This window comes from Bombus affinis, chromosome 3, assembly GCF_024516045.1.
Source record: "Bombus affinis isolate iyBomAffi1 chromosome 3, iyBomAffi1.2, whole genome shotgun sequence".
In the NCBI taxonomy this organism is placed as follows: Eukaryota; Metazoa; Arthropoda; class Insecta; order Hymenoptera; family Apidae; genus Bombus; species Bombus affinis.
This window is the reverse complement of record NC_066346.1, coordinates 10,798,888-10,821,644: the sequence shown is the minus strand read 5'-3', so window position 1 is coordinate 10,821,644 and position 22,757 is coordinate 10,798,888. Positions and strand designations below refer to the sequence as shown.

Below are 22,757 nucleotides of genomic sequence, written 5' to 3'. Positions count from 1 at the left end.
GAATCCTAACACAAAACACAGAATTCTGCTTTCAATCCTATTTAGAGTTTACGTCATTTGGAATGGAATATCGACGTTGTTAAAATTTAATCGTTTATAGAAAGTTTCTGAGGCTTTTGTATTTAGTTAAATCAAATTATGGAAAGAATATATGGAAGACGTATTATAACGCAAGACAGTAAATCTGCTTGCAATTTTATCGTAGTTTATGTCATTTAGAATTGGTACCGACATTGTTGAAATTGAACCGTGTATAAGAATTATGAAAAAAATTCTTATTTTTGCTGTTAAATAGACATGGAATGTTTTAAGAGAAATTGTTACATGATTCGAAACCTACAATTAGGCAAAACTCGTTCGAAAAAGTTCGAAATGTTATATAAACGAGAGAGGATGATTTAAAGAAGATACAAATCTACAGATCATTGGTTTAGTAGTTGTAATAATCGTGTATAATTGTTTGTTGTACTGAAAGAGCAACCGAATTAGAGAAATCTATAATAGAAGAAAATAATGATTTCAGGTATTTACGACATGCCGACCCTTCTGCCGCAAATGATGGGCTTCGGCAGTTACTTTCTGCAGGCATCCTTGGGCAAGATCTTAAACCAGCTACATTCCAAGAGATTGGACGAGGTAGCCGAGAAATTCGAGTCTCATCGGGAACTCATGAGCCCGTCGACGGCGGACTCTGAGGGCACAGAAGGCACAGAGGGTAAAGAATCACCAGCACCGACCGATCCTCAAGGTCTTGACGCAGTTCGACGTATCCTTGAAACGGTGAACACCTCCGTCACGAAACAACTGCTCGAGGCGAACGTGAGGAAATTGTCCACCTCGCCGGCCACGATGAAACGAGAGTTCGAGGAGGATTATCAAGTAAGATCAGATCATTGTTTATATTGTTGCAAATATTGTGCAATGAACAAAATTTAGTTTGACAGCGCAGAATTAAAGAAATGATTAAATTTTACAGATCCGTTTTTGCACGATTGGATTAGCGTCATTAGTGAAATTTTACAAGTCACGAGTTACAATTGTTAATAGATATCCTTGCATAACAATGACAAGTTTGATTTAATAAAACAAATGAAATTCTACGAGTAGGCTTTACGAATTACAAATTATCTGATTGTTAGTGCTTGTCGAAAGATTAGAAAATTGTAAAAAAAGAACCTACAATTCGTGAGTTGTCTATTTACTCTGTGGAGGATTAGTCGAGGATAGATAATGCGAAATAACGAGAGCGAGATATTGCTGTTGCTGGGAGGTGTTCCTTCCAGGTCGCCAGCACTAAGTCGTCGGAGGCTGACAAGGAGGCGAGCTTCCTCAAATCCGAACAGTATTGAGACGGCGTTCTATCGCCAATTTCTTGGTTCTCAAACTCCCAGTGTAGTCTTGAACCGTTTGAGTCTGCGAATTCTGTACGAAGCTGTCTGTTGCTACTCGTCATTATGAATGTTCACTTTTCGCACGTCGGGGTCGCCAATGTGGAGGATTAGTCGAGGATAGATAGTGTGAAATAACGAGAGCGAGATATTTCCAATAAATAAATTAATTAATTTACAGCAGTATACGTGAGTCGTTAATACAAAATATAAATCGCGGAATAAATATTCGTTAATGTTCGTCGCGAAACTCGATAAATACTCGGAGATACTCTGTAGATACTGTATGATACTCAACGATACTGTTCGATACTCGATATGTACTGTCTCGCTCGCGATCGCGTCCGTTTATTTATACTGGTCAGGGGAGAGTCGGAAAATTCAAATTCGTCTTCATTCGACGACTACACGCAGCGGCGACATTGTTTTGTCCGGAGTTTATTGGTCGTTATGTTTTATGAGTCAAGACTAATCCAATGTCCTGAGGCAAAACAATAGCACGAGTCGCTCTCAACTCGCGTCGTCCTCTGACTCCTGTGCCGCTACAATTCTAATATCATGATTAGGTGATAAATTATTGTGCAAGTGGACGCAGATATCGAGAAGTTCTAAAATTAGTTATAGATTTAACTATAAATAAATTCGTATAACGAAGGAACCAGGATTTGTAACAGTATTATTAGATCTTTCTAATTCGATTGAGTTTGTAAAATAGTGGGAAGAAACGAAAGAAAGAGTTTAGATTCTAAAGAGTGATTTATTAACGAAACTTCCCAATTCTGTTAACCACGTGGTTCTTTACTTCTTAATGCTGATTGACGTGTCGTAAACTCGTTAGACAAGTGTCATAAACAGTCTAAGTATAAGGCGGATGAGGTCAATACCCCTACAACCCTCTGTAAGCTTACCCCAAGATTATATGAAGGTCATTATTGCGACACATAAAATCTCCTAAATATATATCAATATAAAGAATCGATTATTACAATTTAATGGTCTGTAGAAAAATATTGTAACAGCTACGTTTACTGATTGAAACAATTCTTAAGGAATCTTCTTCAAATTAATCTAAATTTCCTTATTCCTTTGTTTTATGCTTTACACGTTCGTTCGAAAATTACAATTTGTGATGTATTTTAAAAAATCAAGAATTTCTGCAATTAAACTAATAACGAAGATTTCAAGAGTTCTCTTCCAGATTACTTTGCATCGCTTAATTGATCTCTCCTTAATGTCATTGATAATCGACTTAACTATCACAATTCACTATTTCAGCCACAGAAAAACACAAATTCCTTAATTAACGATGAATATATTGGCACAGGATCAAGACAGCGAGATGTCCAGCGAGATGGCACATTATCCAGACTGGTCAGCAGCGGATCAATATGATTCGCAGAGTGAAGGTTTGGCGGCGAAGCTCGAGGACGTGAATCAACCCAGTGCGAAATCAGGTTACAAGAGAAAAGCGGAGGATAGCTCGGAGGCGGACTCGGAGGACGAGGAGGATGGTACACAGACGCACAATGATAACGGAAGGAGAGTCAGGGCTAGATCTTTGATAGACGATGAGCAATTGGCTGTTCTCAAGGGTTACTATGCCATTAATCCTCGACCCAAGAAGGAGGAGATCATCATGATCGCCAATTACATCAATTTTCCTACTCGTGTCGTACAGGTGCATGTTTTTCCTCAAAAGATTCTCCACAAAAAAAAAAAAGGAAATCTTACCCAATTAACTCCTTGTCTTATGACTTTCTTTAAATGAATACTTGTTTTCCATTGCTTTAGCACCATTTTCAAATTTATACATAATAATGTTCAGTTTGAAGAAGTGAAACTGAAATTAGCGTTGAAACTAAAGTTTGTTAAGAATAGAATTTTTGTTTGTTTGAATTGGAACTGTTATTGCAAGAAATAATGGCAATGTAAAACAATAATAGGCTTTTAAAAGAATCATTCAGAACATGTCATGAATACGTTATTTAATGTTCAGGTTTGGTTCCAAAATTCCCGAGCGAGGGACCGACGAGAATCGAAGATACCACCTTTAGTACCATTGGCAAATTCGACCAGTCAGACCGCGTACGAACAACCATTAGATTTGTCGAAGAAAGAAGCTCTCACAGAGACGACGTGCAAAGACAGTGAAACTGTTTGTGCAAAATTCACATCATCGTCTCCCGTTGAAGCGAAAAACGATAATGCGCCGTCGCATAATCAAGACGCGGATGATCTGGAGGATTCGCCTCTCGTTATTGACGAAGAAACCACCGATTCTGTAGAAACGAAACGTACGGCCCCGATGGGGGGAGAAATTGTTCCGAAGGTAACGATAACGCTGGTTCTAACGATTACTATTAAACTGCGAATATCTATGCATTTGTGGAAACTTTAAATCCAGTACTTTAACTTTAAATGCGAAATATTTAAAGTCAAGTATTTGCTTATTTGTATTTATAAAAGTATGAGCTTGCATAAAAATTCGCAGTCTACGTATAATACAAAAATAAAGCACATATACAAAATAATTAATAAGATAGTAAAAATGCGATGAGGCGTAAAGAAGTTTGCTGTTATATTTTATATGCGTCTATTTTAATGTTGCATAATTTGCTGTGCTAAGTATATTACGAAGTTCCGTATTTGCAGAGTCAACCTCAGACAAATGTAAAGAACGAAAGTGAAAACGCAAGTCAACCAGAGGCTTCGCCAGCAGCGGAGATCGAGCAGGGTGTCTACTTCTGTGATCGGTGTGACAAAACATTCTCCAAGCACAGTTCCCTAGCAAGACACAAATATGAACATTCCGGTATGCATTTAAATGTTGCTCTCTTCATTTCTACACATTACAAATTAACGTATAGAAAATTCTTATTTTTTTATATTTGAAACATTATTTGATAACGTTAATATTTAACTAGTAACCAGAGCTTCCCAAGCTTTTTAGGAGCCGAGACCCATTTTCGAAAATGATAATTTTTCGCGACCCACCCAAAAAGCAGTTCGGTGATCCGTCAGTCGATTACAAACCACACTTTGGTCTTCTAGATGTAAATAATATTAAAAGATCGGATGAATATCCACAGGGCAAAGGCCGTACAAATGCGTGGAGTGCCCAAGGGCGTTCAAGCACAAGCACCATCTGACCGAACACAAGCGACTGCACAGCGGCGAAAAGCCCTTCCAGTGCTCCAAGTGCCTCAAGCGCTTCTCTCACTCCGGCTCCTACAGCCAACACATGAATCATCGTTACTCTTACTGCAAGCCGTATAGAGAATAGAAGTATTCCCGCTAGTTGAAACGAAAACTCTCTCGCTGACTTAGCTAAGTATGTATGGTCCTTTTTTCCTTCTACGACAAGGGACTCAGCATTTAATGAAGAAAAAGCGAATTTAAAAACGGGAAATAATATTATATTTCGCGATAAAATAAAACGCCTGGGAACGACGTTAGGAGAACGGCAAGTACACCTAGCGACGAATTTTTCCAAACGCGATCTCGCGCACGCATTTTACCCGCGAAAAGGCTTGCGTTAAACACAGCAAATAATAATTAAAGCCTAAAAAATATATTTAACTGGAGAAGGAAACGCATGTTGATCGAAAGGGAAAATGAAAAATGAAATGCCATTCTGAAGAAAAAAGAAAAAGAACAGACGATTGAGTGATACGTAATATTAAAAGGATTAAAGAAGATAGCGAATGAGACTTGATAGTCGCGACTCTCCTGTACGAGCAAACAACATCGTCCAAGTGTCACGTGAGTTTCTTCTCAAGTTCGTTCTCGCTGAAACAAAGAAAGAAGTTAAAAATGATAAAAAAAAAAAGGAAGCAGAAAAGTGAAAAGTAAAAAAAAAATGAATTCGCAGCGACTCTGAGTCGACGAGAATTAAAAAAAAGGAAACCAAATACGCAACGGTACCAAAAATGCATAATGCAATAATCTATTATATATTATATATAATATACATAATATTTTAGTATTTTTATTAACAAGATTATTATATATACCATGACAATAATAAGGAAACTAATTAACGTACAAATTTGTTAGCCACGTTCGCACGGGGCACGCGATGTAATTCAGTCGCGACGCGCAAATTGGCGAAGGGATATGGTGAGGTGATTTGAATGTTTCATTTTTGACCGAGTTGCGCATGTGCAGTTGTACATTTAATAACGAACGAACTAAAATTCGAAGTAATACGAAGTAATATCCTGTACTGGAAAGTAACAATGTTTAAATAGTGCAGAAACCAATTTCTAGATATTTTTGCCAAATAATTAATTTACAAGGAAGAAAGGAAAGTTAAAAGTGGTGGAAAAATAATCTTTCGTTTCTGAGACATCCAATCGAATGATATTCTTCAGCCTTAATTCCTTCGTTCACTAATGTTTTGGAACAGCACCAAGTTTGAAACATATTAAGAATTCAAAGTATAAATATTCATATTATTAAAAAGACAAAAAAAAAGATAAGTGCGCGCGTGCAATTGGATAAGAACGAACACCAAAGGTAAATGCTGGGAAAGGTTGAAGCACCGGACAAAAAGAGAATACATTTGAATTTAAACTGCTAAACTGAGAGAGCTTAAACGCAAATTCCGATGAATCGCTGAGAACGGAGACTAGAATTTCTAGTCGCCTGGTCTATCCTCACCGTCGAGAGAGCTTTTTTTAAGCTCGATGCAGGAGGATTCGGCCAAATTACGATTTATTATAGCGTCGAGGTATTTCTGGGCCTTATCTATCGGTGATCGATGCCATAACGAATAACTTTCGATTCTTGTGTACTTACTTTAAATCCAAATCACATCTTCGTATATTTCCATAATGTTACGTGAGAGATTCATATATTTCAAGTTCATTTTTTTTTTTGCAGATCTCACGATAGTTTTATAATACCAATCGTATATAAATTAGTTCTTACTCTCAGTTATTAACGCTAGAACTATCAAATATGTTAACCCCTTAACCTACGATTTACGTTCGAGAATTTTGGGCCGAAAACGTAAACAAACTCGCGCAGCCTACGGGCTATACCCGTAATATTTACGTTTGGCCCGGTCATCGTACTACGGGCTATCCCCGTAGTTGTAGGTTAATGGGTTAAGATGCCTGTCTCTAGCTTTCTTTTTCTTTGTTTGTTTGTAATTACTAAAAACACGTAAAAGCTTTTGATAAAATTAATGTTAACGTATATTTGGGTAAAAATACGATTATATACTTGTACTTTACTTTTATCCTACTATCTTAATTACAATTATTTATATATTTGTATTTTATATTCTAGTGTCAATTTTAGTAATTATTTAAGTATTTTATGCATTTTTTTCTCTTTCTGTAAGTTAAATTTTCGTTATCTTCTTGAATTATTCAGACATACGATTAAGTTAAGCTTCAAGCAATGCACGTATTTCTTGATTTATTCAACATTGTTATTATTTAATATTTGAATCTCCGCGTATCATCCATTTACGCTAAAAAGAAAAGATTTAGAAAAGCGAATGTTTTGCATCGTAGGAAGAAACAAAAAAAATGCCTTAAACATTCCGTAAAAATCAACGTGCTACCGGTGCTCCTTTTTTTAGTTATTCATAGATCACGAAGCATCACCATGGCCTCTCGTACTTTTTGTAGAGCTCATGTGGTCTCATTGTCATCATAAGAGATTTCAATTGAACCCGACGAGCTCATCACATTTGTTTCTGGCGCCTGAAAGGGAAATGGCATCGAGAACCTTGCAATACAAAAGCAAAAAAAAAAGAAAAGAAGAAGAAAAAGAAATACAAAAGGAAAACATTGAGAAAAAGTCCCTTCACCGAGATCCGGGCCCCGATCATAAACTCTAAGTATAATATTAAAATGCTTCCAATACTGTACTATTAAAACAGAAAAAAAATTATTATTACACAATTTTTATGATTTTATTCGTTCGGACGCGTAGGTAAGCGATATATATAAATATATATATAATCTACAGATCGATAATACTCGAGAATTGTATTTTATAACGGTTTATGCCTCTTTTTATTTACACGTACCACGAGTGACAAGTGATATATATATATATATTATATTATATAAATATATATATTGTTATTGATAAAAAAAATTGATAAAAAGAAACGACGACTTATACGGGGATACACGGCAGAAAAAAAGAAAAGGTGTAACGTTTAAAGGGCCGCGCCAAAAAAGTAGTGTCGTGTTCGGCCGAGCGGGGCGCCACCGTTGCATTTCCTCCGCGTCTAGAAGCTCCGGTTATCCGCGACAGGCATCGTGTCCGTATTACGAGATAAAACGGAAAAAATCCAGATATGATGCTTATAATACTCATTTATTATAGTGTTAATAGTTAAGAAATATATTTTTATATTATTATAATATTACGACACGATATATTATATATATAGTACTAATCGATCGCCGCGGATACGTGAACCCGCGACGACGAGTCTGTTCCTCGGCTGGTACAGATACGCGAGAATCTTCTATTTTTATTTTCTAGTTTTTGAGACTCGATCGTAAACGATTCAACGTTCCTGTGCAATCACTTTGTTATTTTTCTTCGTTATTTCTCATCATTACGTGTTATGTTCACTATCTTTTTACATTAATTTGTTTTTATTTGTATAATTTCTCTTCTTTCTTTTTTAAGGATCTTTTTCATCGTTGATATATATGATAATTTACCGGCATTCCTTAAGTATTTTTCCTTTCTATGATTTTACACAAAAATTTGTATTCGTATGTTAAGTTTCGTCGGTTATCGATTTTCAATTATATATAATTATTCTAACTCTAAAAAAAACGCCTCGATTCTGTACTTTCGAATACTTTCACGACCAACGGGTTTAGGACATCAGGAAGAAAAAGCAGGAAATTTACGAAGACAATATTGCATACGTATAAGTGACTAAATGAAGAATAAAAAAAATTATATATATAAATATAAATATATAAATATATTAATATAGATATATAAAGATAGAAATATTTGCTCTGATTCGGGAGTATTTGCAACCTGCTCGCCTCGATGTATGTATATACGTACTATTAAAAATAACAGACACAGACTACAGCGTAATTTTTGCCAGCTTTCGCGCATCGGCATCGGTTATGTCTCCGTTATTTCCTAAACTATTACGTGAAAACTACGTAAAAAAAAAAAAAAAAAAAAAAAGGAAAAAAGATGAAATAATTAAACTAAAAGTGAATAATAACTCATACGAGCATGATGAAACAAAACGAAATATGAGAAAACAAGGAGAGAAATACAAGGAAAAAAAGAAGAAAAAAAAATTGTTAATGATTGTTGATGCAACGATTTAAAAAAAATGAGCACCGTACGATGCCTTCCGTGAACGACCGAGCTTGCCTAGTTACCGAAATAATATAGAAATTCAATGATTCGATCTCGATATGAATTATCTCGTCGAAAGTAACGCTATCCCTGCGATGCCTCTCCCATCTGTCGAACGATTGTTTCCTGTAACCGCAGACAATAAATATAAAGCGAGTAAATGGCGTGCCATAAATGAATCTTCGTAAAGTTGTAAAGAACACTACGATACCGACACGTAGAGTATATATACCTCTGTATTCGTGTTTGATTGAAAAGTGTTCTAGGACGAATTCCATGAGAGTATATATTGTGATTTTTCTCTAAAGAGGGGGATGCACGTGGGGATAACAAACATATTTGCTTTAAATTGTATTCGACGAACACTGGTGGTTATGCCATCGAGCTTTCCATGACTACGTTACATAAGCACCAGAATCGTGCGTGTGTGCGTGTATTGCGTGTATGTACACCAAAAAATACTCGGAAATAAAATACGGCAGGACAATAATAATACCGTTTCTTTTTAGAAATTAGAGAGCGTAAGCATTAATTACAATAGTACATATAATATATATATAAAAATTGTAAGTGTGAAAAAAAGGATAAATTTGCTAAATGCAGAGAAGTCTGCACGTGTACGCACAAGAACGCATCCCTTGCGTGTACGTGGATACACGTGTGTACACAGCACAGCATGTATGTACATAGGTAATACATTCGTAAGGTTACATTTAGTCGCCAGGAATAGCGATGCGGATGTTATTGTAACAGTGAAGTGTAATATGCGGTAGATACTTTGAGAGGACGGTGGGGGAAAAAAATATAAAAACCGGAAGGTTCCAGCTGCGTAGTGGATGCAGTGCCTTCTCCGGGTGAAATGATCTCGTGGTGTTGAAGCGAGCGGTTGCAAAACAGCTCGATAAGCAATTTGTATTGTATAATATTTTAATCTAATATTTTAATCTAAATTTCAATGAAAATTTATCGCGGAGAATTGTAATTGTACCAGTTTCGTTTCAGATTGACGTATTCTTAAGTTATCGTTCGTCTTGCAATGCAGTCACCAAAATAAGGAGCATGAAATTGAATTCGAAACTCATTTCAGGATAATAGTCACTTTTTGGAGAAGGAATATATATATTCTTATAATTAAAAGTATGTTATTCTAACCAAAACGATCTCTTTTTAAAAGTTCGATCGTTGATAATGGGCATTTGAGATAGAGAAACAAAATAGAGAAAAAAGAAGAAGGAAAGAAATAAAAAGTATAATGGAAGAGGGAGGATGTTGGAAGGATCGAACACTGCGCGCACTACGCGGCGAACTTTCGAAGCACGAATCGATGAATTTGGTTAAAACGGAAACGGGAGCCGAACCTGTTACACACTGCGGAAAGAAGCAGCAGATAAAAAGAAAATGAAATTTAAAAAAATAATGTATTGTGACGAAGTTCCATCCATAATAAAATAAATGAAAATATTATACAGTTAGGCCGACTTTTCCGCCAGTTCGTGCCTTTTTTCTGCAGGGAGAGAGAGTGCAGTTTTGGAATCGATCTGAATGGTGTATGCTATTGATGTACCGCCTACTAATAGAAAAACATGGATAAGGAACAGGAAAGAAAGAAAGAATAAGACAAAGAAATTGAGAAGGAAGAGTATAATGTTAGAATCGTTAACGATCTTAGAGATCGTGATGAAATTATGGGCGGACAGAAGAGACAGGATATGAGGAATTAATTATGGAGATAAATCGAACGAGTTTATGTTTGACATGATGACAAAGTATGTGTCCTGTAATGCATTATTCTCGAAGAACATTACGAGCACGCGAAATTATGTCAGACGTTGGTGAGAGAGAACAACACGTAACATAAGAAAAGAAACGAAGAAGGAGAAAAGAGGTGCGAGATTAAATGTGTAAACAGTCGAAACTGAATGATGTGAATGAAAAGAGAGAATGAAAAGGAATGTGTGTGCGTGTGAAAGGAAGAACGGGAGGGAGAGAAAGTAAGTGAGAGAAAGAATTCTAGCAATTGTTGAACGTTCATTAAATTGTCCTCGTTTCACGATGTAATAAAGGCTATTTTACTTTGACATCGATGTTACATTTTTTACTTTACATATATTCCTTGCACCTTAGGATTTGGGTTTGAAGACTGGTATATCAAGATACAAAAACATAATCAAATATTATTCCCTCTAGGAATATGTACCACATCAGAATCAAATACATAGCTCCATCCATCGAGATGTTGCATTCTTACTGAAAAGATGATGATAACATCTATAGCTAAAAATGAAACTACTTTTACAAATGTATTATTAAATGTTAGAAGCAAAATTATAATAGAATAGCTTTGTCTATTGATACTAATAGTGGGGTCAACGATTAAATGACCACACCCATTAGGGCTCAGAGACGAAGCCAATTTATTCAGTATTCTCGCCTATTGTGATTGAGGAGGGGATTAAGTTACTTGTCTAAGCAGGTAAGATCCATATTCTATTCATTGTCTCATATGAATAATGTGATATATTATGTATTTGGTCAATGCCACCTTGTAAAGATAGAGACTTCTGTAACTCATCGGTAGCGGAACATGAAAAACGATTACATGTCACATCTATTTTTTTCTTCGTCAGTGATGTTATTACCATTAACTACACACCCGTTTCCTCATCTGTGCCGCTGCCATTGACTGAGGATAGGACTCGTTAGATGCCACTACTATGCTTGATTGACAATGTCGCGTGTGGCACAAAAATGGGTATCAGATGACTTCCAAAACATGAATCACGAAAACGCATTGCGTACCAGATTTACTTTACAGCTCGTCTGTGATTAAATATAATTGTAATAATTTAGCAATATTATCTATTAATTAAAAAAAATATGCAAAAAATTAAAGTATCAAATAACTGAATAATTATGATTAGATTAAAAATGGACAAGGAAAAATACTGATCTTTTAAGAAACTGATTTTTATTGTTAAAATTTATACATTACTCGGCGCAACCATGTTCATAACATGTTTAAAATTTCATTCTTGCTCTATCATATACTGTACATGGACAAACGGAAAGATCTCAATTTAAAGGGAGTTTCAGGCACTGTATATCTACAGCATCTCCTTTATACCTGTTCAATTGACTCAGTAAATGTAACTTTGGTTGTTTACAATGAGTTGTATGCAATTCATATGATGTACATATATTCAACAGTATAGGTTCTTGTAAGCTTTTTACAGGGTTTCTTGTTATCATACTTTCATATAAATGCACTGCTGCTTTTAACTGGCCTGTATATAAAAGACAAACAGCCATATTATTAATTAACGCTATGTTTGATGGATCCAATGCTTCTGCTGCTTGGAAACACTTGTATGCTTCTTGAAAAGAATTATGGGCTACTGCCATTAATCCTCTGTCTGTTAACTCTCGAACAGTGGGACCACTCTCTTTTTTATGCAGATTGATTAAAAATTTTTCTGCTGCAGTAACATCTCCCAAAAATAGATGTAATCTACCTATACTAGATCTCAATGCATCCATTTGTTCAGGTGACCAATCTGCAGATTCACAAAGTCTTCCTAAAATATCTATACCCAATACATAATTTTTCATGCTAACAGCACAGTTAATAATAGATATAAAAGTCCTGGATCTTCTGCCTTTCCACAATCTTATAGCATCTTCTTGTTCTGCAGGGTTAATCTTAACACGAGATCCATCTCCATTAAATCCATTGCTAAAATTGATTATAATTTGGTTCACAACTGCTAGAATCTTATAAAGATTATCCAATGCTTGTTTTGGTTTTGCACAATACATTGGAATCTCAGCTAAAAGTAGTCTAAAGGAAAAGGAAGCCATAGAACCTGGCCTGGTACCATACAGTTCTGGATAAAATGTAAAATACATGTCTGGTTTATCCAGATTACCAAATGGTTTTGACTCATTTTCTAAAATATCAATTTGCCTGAGCTTGGTTAAAAGAGCTAGCCTCGTGTACCACAGTTGCAAAGAATGTGGAGAATGTTTACTAGGTTGATTTATCTTGCCATATCCTTGAGCATATACCGCTAATAATCTTCCTGATAGATTTATTGCAGCTTTATAACAACCAGCTTGTATTAATGTCCTTAAGCCACGTTCGTCTTGAGTTACATCAGAAGCAGTGAGCACATGCCTCTGTATATTTTCATCTTCACCTAGGAATCTTACAGCAGTACTCTTTATCAAATTGGGCATGTCCCCTTGAACCGCAAGTCCTGGCATCGTTAAGTTCTCTCTATCCAGGAAACTAGTCCCAGCAGTTGACGTGGCTACATTTCGTAAGATTTTTCTTGTCTGTTCAGAGGGTATCCACGCATCTCTGTGTACATCGTTTGTGCCACTATGATCAAGTCGTTCGTTACCAAGCAATGAACTACTCTTTAAAAATTCGTTCGATTGATCCGTCAATAATTCAAAATCTGGGATTCGACTCCCAGAACCTCTTTGCACGTCGAAGAAATCTTCCTTTTTAGGCGAAACGATTTCATCGAATATCGTGCGAGATGCATTTTCAAAATAGCGGCTGATATCTGTCTCCATTTCTTTCGTAACCTCTTCAGTAGTCTCGCATTTCTGCTGCGAAGTCTCATTTTCTTCGGCCATTCTACGCCTAACTATTTTGTTTTCACTTGAAAATCTATATATACATTTATTTATATGATTTACAAAATCCTATAAACATTAGATCGAAGAAAATACCTTAGATGTCAACTGTCAAAATCAGATGGAGACATTCTGCCACGAATTATGTGCATAATAGAACGTGTTATTATGTACCTGTTTTTGTCTACCAATCAATTTATCGATCATTGATATTTTTGTGCTACTCTTTTGTGCTACAATATGAATAAATTTCTGCTATAATCACTAGATTTAGTTGAAAAATATAATATTCTGATTGTTCAAGACATAATTATGATATAATAATTAAATTTTCTAATAAGTTAATGGTAATAATGTACTTAGTTCTGAAAATTATAGTCGTACATATCTGACTAGAAAATAGTTTTCAACATTGAAACAAAATTAATTTCTTTTTATTTAATGTCACTATATCAAAGATGGCACTATAAAATGATAATGACAATATATACCATATGTATTCCATACGAGTACAAGTGAAGATTATAAGAGATTTTATAAATTAAGTATAATATGAACAATGCAGCGAAAAATGTTCTCCTTTCAAGTGGTTATACTATGCCTCTTATTGGATGTAAGATCATTAAAATATAAGAAATAGAATATTTTTTACTGTATTTAAGTCTGTATTGAAGAAAATATTAAAATAATGGTAAAAGACACTTGTTACTATTACTTGTTATAAAATATTAAATCATTTTAGTTGGAACATACAAAATTCAAGGGAGAGATGTAATATATGAAGTAGTAGATGAAAGTTTAAAAGTTGGTTTTCGTTCTATTGGTATGTATCTAATGAAATTATTAATATTATTAATCTGTCCTATTATAGATATATTCTGAAAATATATCATTTCTTATTTACTATGTATAGATACAGCTGTAGTGTATCGAAATGAAGAAGATATTGGCTATGCTCTAACAAATTTATTACCAAAATATAATCTTCAAAGGAGTGATATATTTATTACAACTAAGCTTTGTATGTATCAATAATGATTTTAGATAATATAAAGCATGTTAGACTTAAAAAACTAAATATATATACAAATATATAAATATATTATAATGATATATTTATAATAGCACCAAGTGAACATGGAGATCCAAAAGGAATAGAAAAGTCTGTGCAAAGATCTCTTAAAGCACTTAATACTACATACATTGATTTGTACTTGATTCATTGGCCAGGTGCAGCTTATATTTCAGAAAGTTCAACAGATAATCCAAGCTTAAGAGCAAAGACTTGGAATAAATTAGTAGAGTTGAAGAAACAAGGGTTGATAAGATCCATAGGTGTATCCAACTATACAATCAAACATCTAGAAGAATTATTGCAAAATTGTAAAGATATACCACCAAGTGTTAATCAAGTAAATCAATTGTACCTGAATTTAATTTGTATTTTAATTTATATTAATTAAAAAATTGAAATATATTTTTATATTATAGGTTGAATTGCATCCACATTATCATCAAAAAGAATTAATTAAGTACTGCAATAACAAAGGGATTCATGTACAAGCATATTCTTCTTTAGGGACTAGTAGCAGTACTAATCTTTTAAAAGATCCAATTGTCGTAAAAATAGCTACTCAACTTAATGTATCACCAGCGCAATTATTATTAAATTGGGCTTTGCAACAAGGAATTGGTGAATAATTTTTCTTTTTAAGATGAATATTCCTACCATATATTATTTAATGATATTATTACAGGCATCATTCCCAAAGCTGTAAAGAAAGAACATATAAGAGATAATATACAGCTAGATTTTGTTATTGATGAAGAAAGTATGAGAGCTTTATTTTCTCTACCTCAACATAAATATGCTTGGGACCCTTCCAATGTGTATTAGGTAGATTAAATGCAAACAAAATAAAAAAAAACATGGAAGATCTTGCAGATCAGATTGCACACCTTTGTTTAGAAAAATACAATAAGCTTGGTAAGAATGGTAAACCATCAGAGAAGGAGTGGACTGTGCTATCAGGCATAGTGTTAAAAAAAAAGGACAGCTCACTCACTTTAGTAGCTCTTGCTACAGGCACAAAATGCTTAGGAAAATTAGATTTAATAAATACGAAAATATATGAGGAAGGTTGCAGATTAAGTGATTCTCATGCAGAAATTCTTGTTAGGCGTGCCTTTTTGAGATATTTATATGAGCAAATCAATTTCTTACTCAGTGACACTGAAAGTGATGTTTTTACAATAGATGATCAGAAAAAAATTAAAATAAACGATAAAATATCATTTCATTTCTTTACGAGTCAAACTCCTTGTGGAGATTGTTCTATATTTTTGAAAGAAGAATTCTATGAAGATGATGCACCTCCAACAAAAATGATAAAATCTGATTATAATAACAGAATGGAAACAATAGAATCAAATGCCGATAAAAAAGAAAAACAAATGATTAAAGATATACATAGAACCGGTGCAAAATGCATAAAATCCGAAAAATGCCAAGATCCTCATTTACCTGGAATAAACTACCACGTGGTTGGACCGCTACGTACTAAACCAGGAAGGGGAAATCCTACTCTTAGCTTATCTTGTTCAGACAAAATAGCAAAGTAAATACAACTGTGTAATATTACAATTAATATTAAATAGTATTCTTATAGAATATGGAAATTAAGCTTTATCTACTGATTTTAGGTGGAATTTACTTGGAGTACAAGGATCACTTTTATCAATATTGATACCACCAATAAAAATGGAAACTATTGTAGTTGGAGGCAATTCTCCTTTTTCCCTAGAGGCGATGGAACGTGGATTGTACAAACGATTCAACGAAAAAGTACGTAAACTAAAGATTGTACAAAGTAAACTTTACTTTAAACAACAAAAAAATTCTGAGAGGAAACATCCATGTCCATCGAGTATAATATGGTGTGCTGTAAGAAATCGGTAATTTTTAATATTTACTTTTACTTAAATATTTATATTTACTTTTTCTCTGATAAAGCTATGTTTTTAAACAAGGTGATTTTAATAATTGTTTATTTATAGCGATACTGAAGTAGCGGTTGAAGGTAGAAAACAAGGAGCTACAAAGAAAAAGAAAGGTAGCAATCTACTTGTAACGAGACGCGCTCTTTTTGAAATGTTCTTGCAAACTTGTGATAAATATCGACACCCTGATTGTAATATAAGACATCCTAAAAAGATTACCTATTTGGATTGTAAAATGTGGTCTAAAAATTATCAAAGCTTGTGGAACACTTTAAAATCCGGACCTTTTCATGCTTGGCCTTCTAAACCAATTCGGTTACAAACATTTGTGTTGTAGAATATTTAATATTCTTTAATATACAAATAAGAAGATTATAAATATGTACAAACATATATATTTTAAAATTTGGTACATATAAAAAATAAGTACAATACTATTTTACAATGTTCGTTTACTTATATTAGTATATCCTACACCTATACAGGTTAAGACAACTTGTTCTAATATTTCATCTTCCTCCTTAAGTGGCTCGATTTTAAAAACAATTCCAAAGAAATCTCTTAAATCGCGTAAAAATTGTATCCTGTGATAATATCATACATCAGTCTTATTATTTTAGGATAAATATAAATGTATAAAACAGCTACTTACATTGCCGGTGATAAAGGCCCTGTTACAACTTTAGAAATATCTTTCTTACCCAATGCCATAAACATTGCAGTCATAGCTTGAAAAGCTGAATCTACACAACCATTTCTAAAATCATATATATTTATATAATATTTTCTTTATCTGATGTATATTCATTAGTTATACTTGCTTTACCTGTAAATTTCATCAACTAATTTCATAGCTGCTTCTTTACCAATATCTTCTGGTACACAAGGCAAAGAAGCTGCTGTCATTAGAGGTGAAAATGCTTCTCCACCAAAAATAACATCAGTTGTTGTTTCAGCTGATAAAGTTACTCCAAAACCTGTCATTTTCAAGCATTTAATGATATTTAATATATTTAGCGTTATTAGTTACCGAAAAACTAAATACATACCTGGTGATTTTCCACTAGATGCACCTTTACAATGATCTGTATGAATGTAAACATCTGGCAAGAAGTTTAACAGTATACCTTTAGCAGACTCCACAATTCGATTAGCAATAGCAGGAGATACACGTATACTACATGCAGTACCTCTGATCCTTTTTACCATTCCACTATTTTGAAACTACATGTGCATTTTTTATTTTTAAGTTATAAATTATAAATACTTTAATAAAGAAGATATGCTTTCTACTAACTTGAATACTTCTAAGATTACGACTAGGAGGACATCTAAATTTAATTTCTCCACCACCTAGAGGTGCAGCTCCTCTTTTATTAATGGTAAAGATAACTTCATTATCACCAGACAGAAATTTTTTTAATATAGGTATAGCGCATGCCTTTAGTCTGTCCACAGAGGGATCTTAAATGCAATGACATATATATAGTTTTTTAGCTGTTTGCGATTACAATAACTGACAATGTTCTGTGCTTAAAAATTTATCATGGAGGATTAGTTACCTATTGTATTATTAGTGATTCCTTTGAGTTTTATATCCACAGCTTTTTTACAAAATGGAGCTAATATCATAATTCCTTCTAGATAATAACCAATACCTCGTTGTACACTGCAATCATGCTCTAATTCACCACCGTACAATAATCCAGGATTATAATATAAATTAGTTCCTGTTTCATTTAATTCTATTCTTGATCCATTTGTTATTTTATCCAATAAGCGAATAAAACTGACTTCGTACTCTACACATAATGAATATATTAATAATAATACAAATATAATATATTTAAATCTTTGAATATTTTCAAAAGAAGTATATATTTAAACTAACCTTTAACTCCTGGATCGTCATCTTTAACTCTAATATTTGTAATTCGCACAGGCTTGCCTGATAATGTTGACAATAATAAGCGATATCGTAAATAATTACACCCTTCGTATGTTAAAACGTTATTTTTTCTTTCGGCTGGCATGTTTTATTGAAATTCGCAGCGGTAAACAAATCGATGTGATGGAAACATGGAACTTGGAACTTTTTGACGTCATAATACTATTTTATCAAGCACAGTTTTTCTTCTAGATTATTTTTTATTCGTACAGTCGGTACAATTCTGATAGGTACAAATTGAACAAATGACAATTTGACAACATTATTGAATATTTTTGCCGAATTGTTGAAAAACAATATATTGCACGAACAACAAATAAGATAGTGATATATGATTTTATTAATATTCGAATCTATAATATCTTTAAATATTTAAAATGACACAATTGACACAAAGGATATTTGTTACTGTTGGCACAACCAAATTTGATGAACTAATCGAGACAGTACTTAGCTCGGAAGTTTTAGAGGTAAAAGATTATGAAAATTTCAATTCTTAACATGAAGTTATAAAAACATTTAATAGTAAATCTGTAACCCAATTTAGAGTAATTTTTTAAACATATATTATTTTAGGTATTATCGTCAAAAGGATATTATGAAATCATCTTGCAAATTGGCAGAACGTTATTTGTACCAGATTGTACTCCACGTTGTGGTTTTGTCAATATTGAATATTTCAATTTAAGCGCAGATATAATTAACTATGTACAAAATGCTGATCTTATTATAAGTCATGCAGGGGCAGGAAGTATTTTAGATGCTTTAGAGTGTAGAAAAAATTTAATTGTAGTTGCAAATGAAAATTTAATGGATAATCATCAATTAGAATTAGCTGAGCAACTCTATGAAGATAAACATTTATACTATTGTACTTGTAAAACTTTGTTAAATACTATACAAGCCATGAATTTTACTCAGTTAAAACCTTTTGTTAATAAAAGAAGTAGACATATTGCTAAATTTATAGACCAAATAATGGGATTTTCATCATGAAAGAAAGTTTGAAAAATATTCCAAGAAATACAGTTTTTTATTTCTCATTTATAATAAACAAAAATATTTAAGAGGTTAATGTTTATATTTTGCTTAATTTATTTAGATTTTTATTGTTCTACAATATGGATATATAAGAGCTTTATTTGTTATAACAGATATAGCTTTAGTATAATTTACAACAATATAGTTTAAATAACTATTCCTTAAAATTATGATTTAATAGCATAGAAAAATTTATAATTTCTGGTTAATAAAAATGGTAACGAAGAATAGTGGCAGTTATTGTTAGATACTTTTTATAGCATCTTTGTATGATTGCTAATTTTTAAAATAAAAGCTATATCATTAAAAATATTTTTTAAATACTGTACAATATAAACATAAATTTAGTTTTTTAACAAAGTGTCATATTTCTTTGCAAGTATTCTTTTTAGGAATAAGATAATCGAGCAATCTCGCAATATTGATGAACATAATCATTGTTATCAATGATTTAATGAATTTGCACATTTCAATGCATTATATCGTTTTGTCGATTTCTTAGACGGCCCTAGCATTGTTTATACTTTCAATTTATTGTATGAAGATACATCCATATGAAGCAAACTACATATGTATATTTATAGTGGCATGTATCTTTAATTACAGACCAAGCCAAGACGTGTCATTTCTTTCAAAAGTTCATTTCCCATTTGCGCAGGGCTCCTTGAAACTATTACACCAGCCTAAATAAAGTAAAACGATATTTATATTTATCATAACGAAAATATGGGTTTTATTGTAAATAGCAAATAAGTCAATACCTTTTCGAGTGCATTAATTTTATCTTGAGCGCCTCCCTTTCCGCCTGAAATGATAGCTCCGGCGTGTCCCATTCTTCGACCGGGTGGAGCAGTAATACCAGCAATAAACGACACTACTGGTTTAGCTTTACCTCCCTATGATTATAACAGACATATTACATTCGTATTCGATAATATTTAAAAATGAATTGACTTATAAGGATATAGAACGATTCTTGGAATATAAGGAATGGTGAGTTAAGATAGGATGAGGATTTGGGTACCAGTAACTTAGAAGAGCAACCAACAGTATTATGTTGAATGAGATATTCCGCCGCTGATTCTTCTGCGCTGCCGCCAATTTCACCAATCATTATAATACCATCACAGTCTGGGTCCCTAAGGAATACATCCAAACAATCGATAAAGTCTGTTCCATTAAATGGATCACCTCCAATTCCAATACAAAGTGTTTGCCCAAGACCAGCCTTAAAGAAAAATATTTTTACAGTTTTTTGATACAAAATTATTCTAAAAAACTTTTTTTATTGTATTATTTAAAAAAAGAATTATATTTTTTAAGCAAAAAGGATATCATTCACTTACAAGGGTTGTTTGATTTACAGCCTCATATGTTAATGTTCCTGATCTTGACACAATACCAATTTTTCCTTTTTGATGTATATGTCCTGGCATAATACCTATTTTGCACTACAAATAGATATCTGTTATATGTTACCATATAGATATGTATCAACATAGTTATACATTTGAATTTAAAAATTTGCATATAATTTGTATGTAAAATATAAATTTTTAAATACTCATAAATATTAAATATCTGCACCTGCTCTGGAGCTATTATTCCTGGACAATTTGGTCCAATTAAACGAGATTTGTTTTGTTCCAAAAGTCGTCTTTTAACTTTGACCATATCATGTTGTGGAATACCTTCAGTGATACATACAATTAATGGCATTTCTGCATCTATTGCCTCCATAATAGCTGCAGCTGCACCTGGAGGAGGAACATAAATTACAGTTGCAGTAGCACCTGTAGCTTCCTTTGCCTAAAAGAAAAGCACAATTAATACATTTATAAATATATAAAATATAAACTGAACGTTCTTTTCCCACCTCCTTTACACTTTTAAAAACTGGTTTTCCTAAATGTTCTGTGCCAGCCTTCTTGGGGTTAACACCACCTACTATTTTAGTACCATATTCAATGGCCTGTTGACAATGAAATGTCCCCTGTTTGCCAGTGAAACCTTGACATATAACTTTGGTATTGGAATCAATTTTTAAATTTTTCCTAGTATCTACATAGTTGAACCTTATTTGGGTACGTAATAAATTACCACAGTTTCTGACTGAAACATAAAAGAAACGATTTTTTTTGTTGAACATTTTTTTAAGAAATGAGATTTTAAAAGAATATAGGTATTAATATACTTCTACCTTCCTTGTAATAAATGTAATAATAATAAAATAATACATATTTTATGGCATAAAAAGATTTTAAGGCATTGCTTTAAACATTATTTGCAAATAGATGTTATTTATAGGGATAATATAAAATTTCTTAACTTTTGGGTCAAGGTTCATTAATTGTATATTATCCAATGATTAGTATGACACTTATTCTGATAGCAGATTAATTAATGTGTTAAAAAAACTACGCCATTGCGTTTAATAGTTGTATAAAATCAAATTAATATGTATGATATAAATAAAATATAATAAAAAGAAAAAAATTATGAAGCTTTTGTTACAAAATACAAGTATGTGAAATAGACAAAGACTTAATATGGAATTATATAATGATTAATTAATAGTTAAGATTGTTAAATCTACTGAGTTAAAACCATATATTGTCAAAAATATTAAGTTATGAAAAATTACATATGTCCTTATATAATTGAAAATGATAACATAAATGAAACTTATTTAAGGTATTTTTAGCTTAAGAAAATGATAGAACATGAGTATCACGAGAAATGGGCGTGAAATATTACGATATCTCACAAACAAGTTAGAATTATATTTCGAAATATACAAAGGTCTCCTTTTAACATTGAAAAGTATCGGACGATTATTCTCATCTTACCTGTAAATTTTGAAAATGTTCTGATAGCCACAGCCATTCTTTTAATTGATGTTTCTCTTAAGATAGTCAATAAACGAAATTGGATTATTAGAGGATCACCATGAGAGGACTACCACAGCGGACGAGCGAGGTCAAGTTCGAAAGAAAATACACGGACGAATTGTACTTACTTAGCGCATGTACATATAATTTGAGTATATCTAATGATTCGCTATGAACTTGTCAAATGACAGGAACATTGAACATCGAACTGATTGGTCCATTCTTCTATAAAATATTTTCTTCAAGCTAATTTTCAACGCAAAAATTTTATTGCTAGGTAATCTTGTATGCAATTTTAGATATGTCAGAACAATCAAATAGTTACCATTTGTTTATTATTAAACATTAGAAATAAGTACTTCTATAGTTTCTCGTTTATTTTTAAATTCTATTTCCTTTTTCTTATTTTTGATATAACATTTATATCTGAAATAATGAGATATACTTTATACTGATGTAATGAGATATACTTTAAAA

General features: G+C 32.8%; 7 protein-coding genes across 10 annotated transcripts in view; 4 read left to right on the top strand and 3 right to left on the bottom strand.

Annotated features, from left to right (window-relative positions):
* The window catches only part of LOC126914665 (zinc finger protein 1), a 35,151-nt gene extending 24,317 nt beyond the window's left edge, over positions 1-10,834 (top strand). For both annotated transcript variants that reach the window (XM_050718893.1, XM_050718894.1), the window contains exons 5-9: positions 524-879; positions 2,713-3,066; positions 3,385-3,717; positions 4,041-4,200; positions 4,478-10,834. In XM_050718893.1, coding sequence (XP_050574850.1) covers positions 524-879; positions 2,713-3,066; positions 3,385-3,717; positions 4,041-4,200; positions 4,478-4,671 — 1,397 coding nt within the window. In that variant the 3' untranslated portion in view covers positions 4,672-10,834. The remainder of the gene's footprint in view (positions 1-523; positions 880-2,712; positions 3,067-3,384; positions 3,718-4,040; positions 4,201-4,477) is intronic.
* Positions 10,835-11,707: 873 nt separating this feature from the next.
* Positions 11,708-13,549, bottom strand: LOC126914688 (trafficking protein particle complex subunit 12). Its single transcript, XM_050718974.1, has one exon. The coding sequence runs from the start codon at positions 13,398-13,400 to the stop codon at positions 11,829-11,831; it is 1,572 nt and encodes a 523-aa protein (XP_050574931.1). The 5' UTR covers positions 13,401-13,549; the 3' UTR covers positions 11,708-11,828.
* Positions 13,550-13,612: 63 nt separating this feature from the next.
* LOC126914734 (uncharacterized) lies at positions 13,613-15,532 on the top strand. Its single transcript, XM_050719111.1, has 6 exons — positions 13,613-14,013; positions 14,143-14,223; positions 14,314-14,421; positions 14,526-14,812; positions 14,892-15,093; positions 15,158-15,532. The coding sequence occupies exons 1-6, from the start codon at positions 13,953-13,955 to the stop codon at positions 15,295-15,297; spliced, it is 879 nt and encodes a 292-aa protein (XP_050575068.1). The 5' UTR covers positions 13,613-13,952; the 3' UTR covers positions 15,298-15,532.
* On the top strand, positions 15,330-16,837 carry LOC126914703 (tRNA-specific adenosine deaminase 1). 2 transcript variants are annotated; one of them, XM_050719034.1, is made up of 3 exons: positions 15,330-16,018; positions 16,104-16,355; positions 16,458-16,837. In XM_050719034.1, exons 1-3 carry the CDS (start codon positions 15,330-15,332, stop codon positions 16,735-16,737), a joined length of 1,221 nt encoding a protein of 406 aa, XP_050574991.1. In that variant the 3' UTR covers positions 16,738-16,837. The 2 variants fall into 2 exon arrangements, with proteins under 2 accessions (XP_050574991.1, XP_050574992.1); XM_050719035.1 differs by having other exon boundaries at positions 16,104-16,245; positions 16,458-16,512.
* LOC126914711 (RNA 3'-terminal phosphate cyclase-like protein) lies at positions 16,780-18,455 on the bottom strand. The gene is made up of 7 exons (XM_050719060.1): positions 18,292-18,455; positions 17,963-18,202; positions 17,698-17,864; positions 17,450-17,624; positions 17,227-17,377; positions 17,053-17,157; positions 16,780-16,984 (listed from the first exon to the last, which is right to left on the bottom strand). Exons 1-7 carry the CDS (start codon positions 18,431-18,433, stop codon positions 16,840-16,842), a joined length of 1,125 nt encoding a protein of 374 aa, XP_050575017.1. The 5' UTR covers positions 18,434-18,455; the 3' UTR covers positions 16,780-16,839.
* Positions 18,456-18,670: 215 nt separating this feature from the next.
* LOC126914767 (UDP-N-acetylglucosamine transferase subunit ALG13 homolog) lies at positions 18,671-19,699 on the top strand. Its single transcript, XM_050719175.1, has 2 exons — positions 18,671-18,818; positions 18,925-19,699. Exons 1-2 carry the CDS (start codon positions 18,726-18,728, stop codon positions 19,342-19,344), a joined length of 513 nt encoding a protein of 170 aa, XP_050575132.1. The 5' UTR covers positions 18,671-18,725; the 3' UTR covers positions 19,345-19,699.
* Positions 19,700-19,903: 204 nt separating this feature from the next.
* On the bottom strand, positions 19,904-22,460 carry LOC126914718 (succinate--CoA ligase [ADP/GDP-forming] subunit alpha, mitochondrial). 2 transcript variants are annotated; one of them, XM_050719078.1, is made up of 7 exons: positions 22,239-22,460; positions 21,266-21,501; positions 20,977-21,198; positions 20,736-20,840; positions 20,414-20,617; positions 20,151-20,285; positions 19,904-20,072 (listed from the first exon to the last, which is right to left on the bottom strand). In XM_050719078.1, the coding sequence occupies exons 1-7, from the start codon at positions 22,273-22,275 to the stop codon at positions 19,986-19,988; spliced, it is 1,026 nt and encodes a 341-aa protein (XP_050575035.1). In that variant the 5' UTR covers positions 22,276-22,460; the 3' UTR covers positions 19,904-19,985. The 2 variants fall into 2 exon arrangements, with proteins under 2 accessions (XP_050575035.1, XP_050575036.1); XM_050719079.1 differs by having other exon boundaries at positions 20,438-20,617; positions 22,239-22,455.
* Between the last annotated feature and the right edge of the window lie 297 nt (positions 22,461-22,757).